The sequence below is a fragment of the Cheilinus undulatus genome, linkage group 1, assembly GCF_018320785.1.
Source record: "Cheilinus undulatus linkage group 1, ASM1832078v1, whole genome shotgun sequence".
Taxonomy (NCBI): Eukaryota; Metazoa; Chordata; class Actinopteri; order Labriformes; family Labridae; genus Cheilinus; species Cheilinus undulatus.
Genome location: NC_054865.1, coordinates 31,310,398 through 31,327,742, shown reverse-complemented (window position 1 = coordinate 31,327,742; position 17,345 = coordinate 31,310,398). Strand labels below are relative to the sequence as shown.

General features: G+C 39.7%; 1 protein-coding gene across 1 annotated transcript; it reads right to left on the bottom strand.

Annotated features, from left to right (window-relative positions):
• Window positions 1–994: 994 nt before the first annotated feature.
• On the bottom strand, window positions 995–4,272 carry irx3a (iroquois homeobox 3a). The gene is made up of 2 exons (XM_041804737.1): window positions 3,820–4,272; window positions 995–3,239 (listed from the first exon to the last, which is right to left on the bottom strand). Exons 1-2 carry the CDS (start codon window positions 4,036–4,038, stop codon window positions 2,172–2,174), a joined length of 1,287 nt encoding a protein of 428 aa, XP_041660671.1. The 5' UTR covers window positions 4,039–4,272; the 3' UTR covers window positions 995–2,171.
• Between the last annotated feature and the right edge of the window lie 13,073 nt (window positions 4,273–17,345).

Here is a 17,345-nt window from a genome sequence, read left to right as displayed (position 1 = left end):
TAATTATTTTTTATTTTATTTTTGCTTAAGCTTTTTGTACAAATTTTAAAACAATATTTTCAAAAGACGCCTTTATTTTGGAAGCTTTAAAACTAAGACTGTTGATTCATTATCACACATAGTCTGCATTTCGGTGTATTTCAAACCACATTTCCAAGGTTTTAAAACGCATTCAAAATTATAATACCGGAAGAGGCTTGTTAACTAAAAATATAGCTATCGAATTTTCCATCCCAGCTGATGGATAAATGATGAAGAGGGCTGATATAAAAGGAAGAAGACTCCATAAGAGTGTGAGTCTGTGAGCCTAGCCGGCTCTTAGTGACTGTAGAGGGAGCTCCAACACTAAGTTTACATAAGCTTCCTTTGATAAGCTCTCACACATGCAAATGATCACATCACGGGCAAACAAAATAAATGATGTTATTATTAGTTATTCAGCGGCGATATATTACAATTATACAAAAGAGCAGGGTTAGTTGAGGAAAATGTATGATGTGTGGGGAGCGCGAGCGCATTACAAATCGAGCATGATGAGATCTGGGAGTTTCACAGCAAAGCCAAAATCCATCTTTAAGGTCAGCTAAAGCACTTTTTACCCACGATAATCTCACAGACATTTATTATCTGAAGTCTCTTTCTGGAGTGTACGATTTCAGATGAAAATGAGTGAAAATTATACGAGCAGAGCGCCTCTATATGCGCGTAATCCCACAACATTAATATCCAAATGTATGCCGCAGTACTGGCTAATTAGCCTTAAGTCCCTCCACTACAAAAGTGTGATAAATCCCTCTCGAATATTTACTTATCACGGCCACGGAGGATGAAGTCTGTGCCTCAGGCTGTCCACCACTTCACACACACTCTTTCATACACACACAGGCACCAAAGCACTGCAACTCAAGCAGCAATGCACAATGCGAGCCACCATCAGAAGCAGCTGTCAAAACACCTCGGCCACAAAAGCAACCATTTCTTAAAGTTGCAGCAGTTCATTTATTAGCCAAAATATAGACTTTCTTGTACAATTTGGTTCACAAGTATGTACATATTCTTAACTTTATATACAAAAAAAACATTTGAACATCAAATCCTCACAGAACTTACAAAAAGAAAAGGAAAACTCACAGACTACAGGTTCATACATTATTACATTAGCAGTTTTACACAGGACATGCTTACAATGTAAGTATACAGAGATGTATTATTTTTATTTTACATTCCATATTCAAATTAAAAATAAAAAGGGGGGAAGGAGGATGGGTGAGAGGTTATTTTGCGTCTAGATGGTTCTTGGGCCTGAAATAATCAGGGGTAAAAAGGAAGAAAATGATCTTACAAAATAAAACAAAAAACACTAATAATAGCCTGGTGAAGAGCTAAAACACAAAGTGATATAAAAGTGACAATTGCCTTTCAAAAAACCGAGCCTGTAGTGAATTTGCATTGAGCTCATTTGCATGACCAAACAAGTAAAGTGTAACATAGGCCTTGACGGGGAGAAAAACACAAGCGCGCGCACACAGGGATAAAACAAATCTGACAATAAAAGCTAATTTGGGTAAATGTGGCGTTTGGAAACAGAAAATTGTGATATGGCATCAAAAAGGAAAATTCCCACATGTCATTAATTGACAGCCTCACTATCTTTGAAGTGGGTGGAAAGCTGTTTTTAACAACTTTGTCTCTGCATCCAAAGGCACTAGATCTTTCTCTGAAAGAAGTGTGGCGATGGAGATGAAAACAGAAAATGATCCTTAAATTATCATCAAAGCCCATCCTTGCGTTAGTGTTGAGAATTTGTTGATATAAGGGATTTTTGTAAACAGTTGATCGCACGTGGATCTTAATATCATATAAGAAATAAAGGGAAAAAAAATATTAAGAACAGTTTTCACCCAATTCAACGTAAGACTTTTTTTTAATTCTTAAATGCCGTCTGATGAGGTTTTCATCATCCCCTACGCACTTTCCCACACGCACACTCACGCGCACACACACAGACACACATCTCAAGCTCTATTATTGTAACACTGATCGTGTGTGGCCTAAAAAAGGGAGCAAACCCATGTTTTTAACAGGCAAAAGAAGGCAAAAAGAGGTCTAGAAATACGCGAAATGAATGGCGGTTGATGAGCTAGAATGTCTTTGTAGTTGTTTTGCGCGTCTCAGTGTCGTGGGCATGTACCTGTGACTGCAGTCTCTGAACTATGACTCTTGTCCTCCGTTTGCCTGCTGTAGAGGGCCAGGCCGGCTGCAGAGGCCTGGTTTGCCAGTCCCAGATAGTGGTTGGAGTTCAGTAAAGCCAGCTGGTGTGCCGAGAAGGCTCGGTTCGTCCAGTTCTGGATTTTCCCAACAGGACAAGAAGAGATGAGTCTGTGAGGGCCGATTATGGTCTGTGCCGCCGGCCCTGCTGAGTTGCTGCCGTTCATTTGTGGTGATTTCCGCGGATTGTCAGGGGCCGTGGCTGTCTCTGCCAAAGACCAGATCTTTGGCTTCTGGGCCGGGGCAGGGTTGTTTTCTGAGGGGGGTGAGTTCACGGACACCTGATTCAGTTTGAGGGGCTCCCCGTTCGCTTGGGGCGCTTTAGTGTCCAGAGACGAGTGATGAAGGTGATGATGGTGGGGTTGGTGACTGTGGAAGTGCTCTCCTCCTCTCTCCACGTCCTTTCCCTCCTTCCCCACCGCCTTTAGAAACCTCTGGTCGGGCCCTTGTAAATCCTCATAGCCATCAGAAATCTCAGAGTCACTCCTTCCGTCGAGTTTAAGATCTGAATGCAGATCGTCCTGGTCGTCTAAGTCGTCCTTGTTCTCAATATTCTCCGTGTCGATGTTCTCCAGGTCGATCTCCTCCTCGTCCTCTCTCTTGTCACCCTCCTCCCCCTCGTGATCGCTCGTGTAAACATTCCCCTCTTCGTCGGTCCGGTTCCGGGGGGTCCAGGTCATCTTGTTCTCCTTCTTTAGCCTCCTCCTGGCGTTGGCGAACCAGGTGGACACCTGTGTGAGGGTCATTTTGGTGATGATGGCCAACATGATCTTCTCGCCCTTGGTGGGATAAGGGTTCTTGCGGTGCTCGCTGAGCCAGGCCTTCAGGGTGCTGGTGCTCTCCCGGGTGGCGTTTTTGGGTCTGGAGGGGTCACCGAACTGATACTGGCCATATGGATAAAAAGCAGGGTGATGGTGGGCGAAGCCTGGGTGCTGTACCCCGGGACTGTCTTTTAGCTCATACTGCGCACCCTGAAAGACAAAGAAAGAGAAAGATTTATTAGACTTAAAATATCAGTGCAGCAGGATACTTTGCCCTGAATTGATCAGAATGTCTAGAATAGTTCCACTCTGATCATAAAGTGGATCAAAACTAATAAAATAAGAATAGAGCAATTATTAAATGTAAACAAACAAAATATATTCTGTATTTTTAGCCACGTCTGAATTTTGGATTTTCAAAGCAAAGTATCACAAGGGAACGAAAAAAAAATAAATATTTTTTAACCAAGGTTATGTAAAACGAAACTTTTGAGGACTTTACTTTTTTTTAACTTTACCTTTACACGTGCGCCTCCCACAGCACACTGCATCGTGATATCAACTTTATAACTTTCAAGAAATTATGAGGCAACATTATGCCGTAAGCAGAACTTGTTAATGTGTCACTTTTTAGGAACTTTTAACTGAATTTCACTTAGGCGAAGTTCACCGCAGCGCTCTGAAAGTTTAAACTGAAAAAAAGTGCCACTAAAGGCCCGTGGGACTTTATTTTATTCCAGAGCGCTGCGTAAAACTCATAGACGAGTTAAGAGTGTGCAAAGTGACTTACCAATTGATTGAAAATGGATATATCGTTGGAGTAGGGCAGAAACGCTCCATAGCCCTGCGCTGCTGCGGCGAAAGGAGATCCATACATGGTGGAGAGGACGTTGGAGAGCGCGCCGGACGGACTGAGCTCCGTCCCAGACCGGGCATTGCTGGCGATCCCCTGGCGCTCCGGCGGGTATATCGGTCGGATGTACTGATATCCCAGCTGAGGGAAAGACATGGTGGTAGGAAAAGGGGGGAAAACAGTCTGCTGCGATCACACAAAGCAAGGAAATTGCCTCGATATCCACTTTTACAGTGTGAGCATGTGAGCAACAAAAGGTGCAAGCAAGGGAAGTCTATATTTCCTCGGGAACAGCCAGTGTAAACGATCCGGTTGCGCCCCTTATTTCTCCCTCTGTCTTCTTCTTTCCACCCTCACTTCCCTATTGATCTGGATGGACTAAGGTCAGGTCCTTACAGATTGCTTTAGATTATTGGGACTCCCTTGCTCAGATTGACATTTCTAGTCGTTTAGAAGCCCCTCCTATTTCTCAAATCTCACCCCTCTCATACACCACACACCAAACAGCCTCTCTCTCTCTCTCACACTCCCTCTCCCTCTCTCTCTCGCGCTCTCTCTCTCTCGGATAAGTGCCCTGACGTCGCGAGCTCTTATTTGAATGGGATTTCAAATCTCATTTTATGGCTCGCCAATGTATTCCATTTATTATTTGTTCGCGTCTGTCCTCGCGCATTCTTTTGTGTTAATTCACATTTTTGGCCATTTGCACAACAGTCAGCATTTCAGTGTCAGTGACTGATTAACTTCTTTTTTTTGTCTGCAGTTTCCTTTTAACACGCAAATAGAAAAAAATACAGAAGAAAGTTTTCTTTGAAGAGACAGACTTTAAACTACAAGACGATGCATGTAAAAATATTTAAATCAAGAAATATTGACGAAGTTTAAGAGCACAGTTTTAATTCTTATTTTTAAAGTAAAGCTATAAATAACTTTGGAAATTTCATATCTATGATAAAACCATACGTCACAAAGAAAAGCCGTCAACAATAATTAAAAGTGTGTTTTTAACTTCTGCCGGTGGTCGGGCTTTGTAATGACCTGTGATCACAGGCTCCGCACACCTTTTTAGTTCCCGCGTCATGCCTGGCTGAAAGCTGTGTTTTCTCACACCGGCTCTGAAGTGTCTTTAGACTCTTGAGTTCAAGGGAGAATCGGACTGATTTCAGTCATTAATTGAAGACATCAAAAGGGTCGCATGGAGCCACTTTGGCATCAAAGAGAGAGCCGATGATGGGCGCATTATACTGTTAATGAAGACTAAAACACCCAGGTAATAAACATTTAAAGTGGAATGGGCTGGAAGAATGTTCATCAGCAACACATCAAATTAATCACATAATTTTTGAAGCATCAGTTTTTTTAAATTAAAATTCCAAAATTATAAATATATTATGAAAATATTAAATAAAGCAACATTAAAAATCTAAGCCTAATATTGCATAAATAAACAGATCCTTCCAGGAGAAGCTTAAGTCAACAAATACACGAGTGCTTTTAAATAAAGGTTCTTAATCCACTAAAAACAAAGCGATCATCCGGATGTACCGCACTTTAAGAAATCAATTTGATAAATGTGATTGACACAACCTGATGTTTCTTGTAAATAATACAGATTAAAACCAAACAAGTGAGCCAGAATTGAAATTCCAGGAACCAATATCAAAGTGTGTACGGGACAGTAATAATCGCATCTCAACCCCCAGTGTGTTCCAGCATCTGTTTTATTAATCGTTTGCAAAACAACCTTAGAGGTAGAATTATGATGACACGCACTTAATTTGGTCTAATCTTGAATGTGTTATTGACAGCAGGATGAAATCTCATCAATCTCAGTTTAGTTTTTGATAATGCGATCTGCGTTTCCAAGAATTCCGAACTTGTATAAACCTTTAATCTTCTTTGGAAGCAGATAGTTATCATTGTCTGGGAGGGATAATAGCAGCTATAATTTCTCATATGGAGCTACCCATACGGAGACGCCTTGTTTCTGTAAAACTCTGTCCTGGATCTGTGTGTGTGGAGATGTGTGTGTGTGTTCTGCGTCGACATCCACCCCAACCCGGATTATGGGGTTATTAATTACAGCGGCTTGCTGGTGCCATCCGACCGGAATGGTAATCACTACATAGCAGTCAATAGCACGCTCACACTTTCATGCGCGCGCACATGCGCGTTCACAAGATCGACGTGCAAATTGAGGGAGTCCAGACAGTGAAGTGAGGGGTGGTTTAAGATAAGTGGATGGTGTTTGACTGGAAGATACACAGCAGAGTTTAGAGAAAAAAAACTCACAATGGAGAAAGACAAGAGAGAAGAAAAAGAGGTGGAGAGTGTGAAGGAGAGAGAGGTGGGGGGGACAACGTGGCCAGGCCGTTAGAAGTCAGAGTCTAGCGGGGTGTTTGCCTGCCTGGTGTCCGCTAAGCAGCGCTCCGAGTCTGGATGGACACGTGTCTCATCTCCGGGGCCTCTGTAGCTGGGACACCCCCACCACCCCTCCTCACTCCACTCACGCAGAGGTCTGCATCTGATTTATTGCCTCCAATCAAACGCGCCACGCACTAACTTAACACTTTCACACCGACCCGGGAAACTGGCGTGGCCATAAAAACATTAAGACGGCGCTCCCCTCAGCTCTCTCCCAAAGAGTCTCAGTAAACAGTAAACTCACCTCTGCTTGACTTCCGTATACACACGCACACTCCACAGACAATCACACAAACACGCAGGAAAAGGCCACTGTGAACACAACAAACTGAAGTGGAGGTCAGAGCGAAATAATCGCACTGGCATAATAATAAAATTATTACTCAGATCAACTAAACACAACTAAAATCACTTTTCTTTAACTTATTTTTGTTTTGTTTGTTTTGAAATTCTAGTGACTGGATGCAGGGCGCGCGTGCTCTAATTTGTAGGTGCTGCAAAAAGAGGGCAATCACACACGAGTGACTTGAGGGCTGTTTAGTCGAGAGCTCTTTGCCGGTAATTATGCAGATGACACAATTTCACATTCTCATAAGCAAACATACACGGCCTATCGCTCAACAGTAGTTCCTTATGCAATACACAGGGCACCAGCGACACGTCGCAAATGATGAACCGAGGCTGTGCAAAACACGCGAGATCAAAGGCTTCAAACGGAGGCACTTCAAATTACACATTTGGATCTTTTCCATAACGCCCCGTTGACAGAAAAAAAGAGAAACTAACACGTCTCTTATCACACGTGGAATCAATTTTAAGGGAGCCCTCACTGATCAACATCGTTTAATTACAGAGACAGATGAAGATTTGAGAAGAAAAACGCAATTATGACCCCTGGATGCTTGTTGTGCGAATTTGAAGTATGTGAGGATGAGAGGATTCACAGAGGGAGACTTTAAAGATTTGACTTGGTTGACAAATCAGCTCTTATTTTTTTAAGTAGTCACGAGGACAATCACCAAAAAGCAGTTTCTTGCAGGGGTTGTTGTTTTTGAGAATAAATAGTGCAGTGCAGTGATTTACAGCTTTTTCAGTGTGATAGAAAAAGCTACCTGTCAGTTGAAGCCAAATATTCAACATATGATATATTAAAAATCAACCAGAATAGTGAAATGACAGAACCTATGAGGAAAAGTTAATTTATTATCATGTATTATATTTATTACAGAGCGCTTTTCTTCACTGAAGGGGGAAAAGTAATCAGAAATGTCTCTGCGGGTTCAAACTTAAATTTGTGGGCAACCTAAAAAAAAAAACCAACAGTGAAACACATTCACTCTTCAAATATGCCTTTCCAAACTCATGTCCCATTAGGGTGAAATAAAGGTCCAATAAATCTCACAGTGTTTAAAGAACAGTGAGGCTTAATCCAATAAATGAATTACTTTCTGAAATTAATTGTTCTTAGCAGCAGAAGCAAGTGTACTTTGAAAATACATTTAAAGTTTAATTTTTTCACTGTTGGGATAATTTAAATGGTATAATTTTAATTACATTACACCAACCAATCATGCATATTAAATAGATAGTCTAACTTTGATTTGCATTAGTGGCAAAGTAAAGCATTTCAGAAGCGTTCCTCCTGCTCACACCATTTGGAAACAAATTAATAGTCAATGGACTGCAACTTATTAAACGGGGTTATGACAGCGGATCAAAGCGTGAATTAAAGCACTACCTTGCAAATGTTTTACATTAACTTGTTAACTTCAGGTTGTCGGCTACTTCTGAATTTAGACAGTCAGTCATTTAGGGCTGAGCACATGCAGTGAGTGAGAGATTCATTTTAGATTCAGGCCTTTGACAGTGCTCTTACCAAGCAGTCTGCACAGTATAACTCTTGTGCAATATGCAGTTTTATAATAGCTAAGATAAAACAGACTTCAAGCCCACATGGAGTGTTGATAACTCTGCAGGGAGACTGATATATATATTTCAAGTTTGTATCATGTTTATTTTACATATTGAGAGGCCTTCACTCAAAAATACCTGTAAAGACATGACTACACCATCACCATTATACAATCTAATATAGTCTAAAGATGTTTTTTTTTTTACTAATTATACTCCACAGTGATGTTATTGAAATAGCTCTTTATTAAATTCAAGCCCCAAAATAAATGTTAAAAAGTGCTTTAAAACAAGTAAATGAGAAATAACTTCATTTTCACTGGAAGACTGACGACGTTATGATGGTGGACAACTGTCACATTCTTGATACTCTCTGTATTGTAAATATTTTGTAACCCTTTTTTAATTAATTATAAATCTGGGTTATAGTGGATTTATCTCCCCACCTAGTAAATTTTTGCTGAGTCAGAAGGCATTGTTATTGTACAACAGTCCAGGCCATTGTAGAATATATTAAAATGCCCTCAATGTTAAAGCTTTATTTGACCAGTCTCAACAACATAGACAAACCATAAACCACACCAAAATCAGTTACTATAATCTGAAGGACATTATGTTACCACATTCATGATATTTTTTTTATCACAAGTTAGGCGTCATGGCTGTAAAATACCCGGTGCTCACACTGTACAGATTTGCCGTAAGTGCCTTCAACAATTGTGCATTGAAGGTGAGTTGTGTGTGTTTTTTTGTTCCCTTTCTGCCCACTCACTCTCCCTCCATCTGCTGCAGTTTCCCCCTGTATCAGTAACACAAGGCATTGATTTTACGGTAAAGTCACTTTGTAAAGGGAATGAGTAACTCTGGGCCCCACTATCACTGTATTACACGGGTATGGCCCACGTAACAAGATGAACATTGATTCAGCATTACGGATGATCGATAATGAAATAAGTAACTTCAGGGCCAAATTATAATGCAAGCTGGCTTGATGCTGCCAGGCTCTGTGAGAGGTGACAGCAGGAGAGAGGGAGAGAGAGAGAGAGAGAGAGAGAGAGAGGGAGAGGGACACTACAAGCTGGTAGCTGAAGAGATTTTCCTCTATTCAGTGATGATTGTGTTTTGAGGATGTTGATAATGATCATATTGGCAGTGATAGCTGCAGTGTCCACAAAGCTGCTAGTGCACTTCTTTATTATGGCATTTGAATCCTTTTGATGAAAACAGTCATAATATTTGATATTATTTACTGTGAGAGTAGACAAACTTAAAAAATGAATCAAACGAATAATAAAGCAGTCTAGCTTTCATTATTATAGCAAACGTCCTACAGTATTACTCCTGCACAATCACACTCAAAGCCTTTCTTTGGGTTTTACTGATATTGTCCTTTTGCAAACATTTTTTCCTCGGCCAATTAGGTTTTTCTCTGCTTTTGTATTTATTATCACCCTTAAGTTTTCTACATATTTCACCTGCCTCTTGACTTTCAGAGCACATTAGCATTCTTTCAAACTATGGTGTGTATACATCTTGTACTTAACACTGATTCTTATCAACACAGTCTATCCCTATTTTTTTAATAGCCATAAAAATAGGCACTTCAAAGACTAAATATTGCAAACTGAAATCTAGAACCATTAGCATTATTTTTTATTGCAAGGCTTTATTAAATGCATGATTTTCAGGGGCTCCTAAAAAAGACAATCAATCACATAAGCCTGATGTGACTTGTGCACCCCTGTCGGTGTTCATGACAGTCTGGCTGCAACCTCTTCATTTCTGACGGGCACTCTCACAGACCATTCATCTACGTGTTTGTATATCTCAGAACAGAAATACATGCTTAAACTTTTGGAACAAAATTGTATTAAACCTCCATTCAGGGTTAAGGTAATGATTACGATACCAAAAATCAAAAGTGAAAAACCTGACCTGCAAAACCTGATTACAAGAGATTTATAAAGCTTAGAAAACAGTCTGGTTACAAGAAAAAGTTTTTCCTCCATGAAAACATCCCAACACAGTCAGCATAGCTTACATAGCTCCAATAGCTGTGTAAGCCACGAAGACAACGGAGCTACGCAGCTAATGGAGCTAAAGTTAAGTTCATAAAGCAGCTATGTAAGCTATGTAGCTATTTTAACTGCATAACTAAGTTGGCTTTAGCTACGTTAGCTAAAACTCACTTAGCTTTAGATAATGGAACTATGTAGCTAGCTTAGCTATGTAGCTTATGGAGATATATAGCTAATGTAGCTTATGTAGCTACATAGCAAAAGTTAAGATCATAAAGCAGCCAAGTAAGCTACATAGTTACATTATCTAGCTACGTTGACTTCTGCTACGACTGCTGCTAACCCTTTCCCAGAGCATCCTCTCCATTCATCTCCTCCACTTTCCCAGATTTGTACTCCCAGAGGAGCCGAACCCTTATTCAATTCACATAGTGTCATATCCTCTTGGAAACAAACTATAACCAACTTTTTACCTTGACAATCCAACACGAGGCCTAATGCAACGCATGAGAGCGTAACATGGTTGGTCTATTATAGTGTCATGATCCAGTGGTAGCCAATGATGCACTGTCGTGACCCTGTTGCTGGACACTGCAGACAGACAAATATCAGTTTCCCACCACTTCTGGCCTACTGAGCCAGACAAAGCCTCAGTCTCTCCAGCTGTTGCTGCTGCTGGTTTGAGGCTGGAGAAGAGGCAGCTGTACCAACATGGGTGAGTGGAGCCTCCTTATCTGTGTGGTGGCCTGGATTTTGTAGGGGGCTGCAGGGTGAACAGTGGGTGGCTAAGTGAAGTCAGGAAGGGATTTAAATCTGGTCATTAGCTGTTATGAATCCGACTCTTTCCATGATGGTTAAGTGACCTTGAAAAATCAAGATGGATATTGGGAAGATGGATATACAAAGACTTTGAAGAGAATGTTTGGTTGCACTGGTGGTTTGAAAAAATGCCTGAGGCCTATGACAACTATGCTGTCATTAGAAAAATGCTATATTTTAAATGTAAAAAGGATCAAAGTGTGCATTATTCTCACAATAAAATCCCATCTGTGAATATGATCATTTAAGAGGGTTGTGGGTTTGATTCCCAGATCCTACAATCATATGTTGTTGAGTCCTTGGGCAAGACACTTAACCCTAATATGATATCAGTGTCATGCGAATGTGTATGTATGGATTGGTATGACTGGGATTAGTTCATACTGATGGCCTCTGCCCATGACCTAGTCTACCATCACTGTGTGAATGTGGACTGTAATGACATTGTATTCAAATATGTGAACTTTCATATGGAGTCCCCCCTCCCCCCTTTTGCAACTATAACATTTTCCACTGGAGTTTGGATTGTTTCAGTGGGAATTTGTGCCCATTCATCCTGTGGAGCATTGATGGGGTCAGCCAGTTATGTTGGACGAGAAGGTCTGGCCTGCAGTCTCTGTTCCAGTTCATCCAAAAGGTGCTTGAAAGGTTTGAGGTCAGGGCTTTATATGGGCCAGTCAAGTTCTTCTACATTGAACTCAGCAAACCATGTATTTATAGTCCTTGATTTGTGCACTGGGGCACAGCCATGCTGGACTAGAAAAGGGCCTTCTCCAAACTGTTGCCACAAAGTTGGAAGTATAGCATTGTCCAAATGTGTTGGTATGCTGAAGCATTAAGATTGCCCTTCACTGGAGATAAGAGGCCCAAATCCTGAAAAGTAGCCTCATACCAGTATCCCTCCTCCTCCAAACATTACAGCTGGCACAATCCAGTCAGGCAGATAATGTTCTCCCAGCATCCGTCAAACCAAGACTCGACCATCTGACTGCATGAAGCATGATATGTTACTCCACAGAACATGTTTCTACCACTCCACAGTGCACACACCACTACATCTGATGCTTGGCATCAGACCTTGTGATGTGAGGCTTCCATGCAGCTGCTCAACCATGGAAACCCATTCCATGAAGCTCCTATTGAACAGTTTTTGTGCTTACATTAATGCCAGTGGCCAAAGCGTTGGTGACTTTCCCACAACGTGCACCTTAGCAGTCGTTGACCCCTCTGTGTGATTTTATGTGGTCTCATCGCTGAGTTGCTGTTGTTCCTAAATGCTTCCACTTTCTAATAATACCACTTACAGCTGTGGAATATCCAGCAGGGATAAAATTTCACAAAAAGAACATCCATCACAGTATCACACTTGAAGTCACTGAGCTCTTCAGAACGACCCATTTTGTACCACAAATGTGACCGAAGCCAGATAAAGTTCCTGCAAGTCGGCATTCCGGTGGTTGAGAAAAATGGATACAAAGTCGTTTTCTTCAAAATGATCATTTTCTGTTTTTTTTTTCTCATTTTATGCAAGTCCGACATTTAAACTACTCATTCAATGAAAAAAGTAACACAAATGTGATATTTAAAAGTGTTAATTTTGTGTTTTAAAATGCCCTATCCTATGCAAGGATATTGAGGGGAGGGGAAAGCAAAACTGCGGGGTGATAATTGGCTACTCAGTCTGCCATTGTTCCCAGTTTCGCCCATTGAGATGGACAATAACAAACACCGCATGGCTCAAACGCCACCCCCCTCGGCACGTATACAGCTGTTTCTAGTTATCACCTTTAACAACAAGCCTCAAGATGCAACCTGCAGCGAAGAAAAGTAGAAGAGATGATGAAGAAGCAGCAAGAATTATCAACAGACTTCGGACAACTTCAAGATCACTCGACAGGGCAAGTTTGATGACGGTGGAGATGCTTTAGGAATATTTTGATGAGCGTCACCAGTCTGATTCAGAAGCTTGGTTTGGATGGACTTTATGTAAATGTGGCCCTATTGTTCACGCCCATCTCCCAGCCTGCCTGAAGGTAGGAGAAGTCATGAAACTTTGAGCCTGTTTTTCTCAGAACAAACAGGAACTAGAAGTTAACATTCAAATGAGCATATCTTTGTAAAATATGCTCAGATTAAAGTGTGTGATACACCATTTGAAAGCTTGGAATCTACGCTTTCATAATATGTAAAAAACTCAAAAATGTACTTGGACGACTTGCAGGACTTTTTACCAGCTTTGGTCACAAATGTTTGAAAATGGAGACTGCATGGCTAGGCGTTTGGCTTTATGCACCTACTACAGTGGAGCTGATTGAAACACCTAAATTCAATAATGATCAGGTGTGGCCAAATACTTTGTCCATATGATGTATCACCTGTAACTAAATGTACCTAAATTGTCATAGCTCACATAACCTGTCCAGACATCTTTTTAAAATTTATTTTTATTTTTAAGAAAAACAAAATTACCACCACTAGTATGTGAAAATGTGGGTAGTCTTGTCCATGGTCTCTTCATATGAAATTAGAAATTATAGGGCTATTACTTTGAAAAGAATTCTGCAACTGTCCCTATGTTTTAGACTTTAAGCTGGGGACATCCTGACCAGGTGATGATGGCCTGACTTCAGCACACAGTGCTAGAAACTCTCAATACCATTTAGAATAATAACAGTCATTCACTGTCTCCAGGGTGAACTACACTCACGCTCTCGTTCATGAACTGAAAACTAAACAGTTCACCAAAAACATGGGAGTTCTTTGAACACATTCATTTAGCGTGTTCAGGCAGAACACTGCAGCTAATTTGCCTTTGTATTACAATTAGCATCTCCTTATTAATTATTTACCAAGTGTAGAAGAATTTTCTGCTTTGTTCCTTTTCAGGATTCAAATAGGATTCAGTCACCTTGGGAGAGCTGGAAGGTTGTGACAGATTTGGCTTCACATGCAGAAAAAAAACAGCAACTCTCTGTGGTAAAGTTAAGCAATTACTGTAAAGAGCTGTTAGGGCAGATGGAAAAATGCACAAACACTTCCTGGAAACGCTACATTGTGACAAATGAGCCACATTCAGAGTGACTTCATGAGAAAGGATTCTTCCCTAGCTCCTCTTTCACCTTGTATTTGAATACCTAGCGCTTTGTTTTTATGATTGGCACCAGGAGCCACGAGAGTACTTAAATCTGTGATGGTTTGATGTGAAGATTGTTGGGTGTGAACCTTTCTTTATTGCTCTCTCTGTTGAGTGACTCAGCATGCCAATGGACTGAGGTCAGAGGAGACTTTACATGTAAACTCTTCCAACCTAAGGAGGACATCTTTGATAAAGACATGCCTGCCTAAACATAGAGCTAATTACTGAATATTGCTCCAAGCAGTGAGTGACACAATGAATACCTGTGAGCATGTTACGTCCATGTCTTGAGTGTGTACGCCCACAGAAAGACACTGTCTTGGTACTTGACACTAATTGCAGATAGTTGTCCATTATTGTTATAGCACCTTCTAATGGACCAATGGGTGAAATTGACATTAATGAGTTCACGATTGAGCAGGACAAACTCAGTCATGATTATGAACAATCCGGAGGTTACATACAAAGCTGCACCTGTTCATGACAAATATGAAAATGAATTCTAGTTAACAGGGCAGACTGGCTGACTCAGCACTTCTGTATTTCCAAGTGTAGAACCCATACTTTGAAGATGTTATTGGTGTCAAGTGAAAAGGAAGTCTATGGATGGATCCCTTTACAAGCCCACAAAGTTAGCCTCTATACAGAGTAATTAATGACATTTGCATGGTTCCCAGAGGATGGATCATGGTGATTTATCTGACTTTTATTTTGTCTGGTTCAACTGTTTCTTCATGGTTTTGTAAACAAATATCTCATATGGTATCCAAGCAAACGATTTGGTTTTCATTACATTTGATAATATTATTTCTATGATATTCAATGCCATTCCCAAGTTGAGACTCAAAACTAAAGGTGACAGGGCCTTCTCCATCAGGGCCCCTTGAATTTGGAAAGACCTGCCTGAGGAATCAGTGACATCTTTTATATCCTTTCTAATTTTAGACTTGCTTTTATGTGATGTTGTATTCTTCCTTTTACCGTCTCCTCCCTCCTTTGGGCAGATTTCTCTCTGAAAGCTTTAATACTTTTATATATTACACTTAAATTTCAGCACTTTTACCCCCTCCCTCTGCTTTTATTGGTTTTATCTCTTTTTTCCTTTATATCAATTTTTACCCGATAATAATAATGATAATGATAATAACAACAACACCATTATCACCCTCACTATTATTATCATTAACGTTTTCATTTTAATAATCTCATTGTTGAAATTATTATTATTATCTTTATCATTGTCTTTATCATTACAATCATTATCATTATCATTATAATTATTGTCTTTATCATTATCATGATTATGATTATGATGATGATGGTGATTATTATTATTATTATTATTTCCATCATCAATATCAATATTATCATTTTTATCTTAATTAACTTATCATCATTATTATTATTATCATTGTTTTCATTATTATCATCTTTATTGTGATCATTATCATCATTATATATTTTTTTTCATCATCATCATCATTATTATCATCATCCTTATTATGATCATTATTATAATTTTCATCCTCATTATCATTATTATCTTTATTATCATCATTATCGTTTTTTACTGTTATCATTTTTATCACTATTTTCATTATTATCATCATTATCATTTTTAGTATTATCATTGTTATAATCATTATCATTATTATCGTGACTGTTATTATTGTTATTGTTAACATTATTTTACTGTTTTTTAGCTTTCTAATTTTTATATTCTGATATACCATTCTCTACATGTTAATTTTTTTATTCTCTTCATACTGTTTTGATTTCTATTTTATTCTTTCTTGTGCTAATATTTTAACTGCTCTTACAGCTCTGGTCCTTGGGTCTCTTTTTGTGTCATTGTGTTCCTGTGTTACCTGATTCTTCTAGGTTATTCTGTTTTATTCTGGGTCTATATTTTTTTTCTGGATATTAAATCGTCTTTCTAAATCGATATGTTCTCGTGTTTTATAATCCGTCTGCTGAATTATTATGATGTTAGGGTTCATTGTTGGCTGAATTTTTCATGGGTTCTTCCATTGTTGGAGTTTTGTCTTCCTTGTTGTGTTATGATGCTTTGTCTTAATTGTGATTCTGATAATTGTCAAAGCACTTTGTTAACCTCTGTTTTTCAAGGTGCTATACAAATAAAATTATTATTATTATAAGTATTCTCCTTGCATGAAATGTCATTAATCCTCTCAAACAGAGTGTTCAATGTTTTCACAGACTAATTGCTCCATTTTTAAAGCACAGTTTTGTACCTAAGACTACAAATCCTTCTCATTCCTATAAAGGCAAATTACATTTTCAAATTGTCACCTTGTTGTTCACTCAGTCACACAGTTTTCATATTGTCAGGTGTATGAACACTTTATCATTCAGGGTATGCCAAACAAAGACAAACTATCCCAAACACACATCTTTTAGTGCTGTTTGTTTTTTTTGTTTTTTTTGCAGTCGTACACCCATGTGGTCACAGATATATGTGTATGTGTGTGCATTTGAGTGTGTACCCTAGCCTGTCTGTTGTACAACAAGCACTGGAGCAAGACCGGACCCAGCTGTCAGGCCACCGCTGTCACAGCCAATAATGATTACCCTCTCCTTGCTCCTGAATCCCCGCTTCATAACCACCAACACAGGGGAGATCCGCCCCTTTTAGGAGAACAATACATCCATGAGTGGGCCTCATCATTGCCCAAGCCCACTCTTATCAGTCCTCTGAGGGCCAAGCAGACCCCATCTCTCTGTGTTTATGTGTGTGTGGACATCTACTAATCTTTGTGTATCTGTCAGATTTTCCAATGAGCGCCACTGGAGCAACATTCTCATCCCAAATCCAGGATGATTCAAGCCCTTCTGGCTCTGCTAGATTACATACCAATCAATATATATGGAGTGCAGATTTTATAGCGCAAAAACAGAGCAGTTTGTCAGTTTGTAAACGATGCTCCCTCATGTCTAAGTTGACTAGAATTAAGAGGAAAGTTGCATCCAACTTTACTCCTGCCTTTTTTTTAATCCATGACTGAAAAGGACACAGTTCAGCACATGTCAGCCATCTCAAAGCCCACTTCTCAAGCAGCCACATTAGCAGACTTAAACAATATGCACATCGCTCATCGACATCATTTGGCAGGATTGGGTAGCCATTAGAGCGT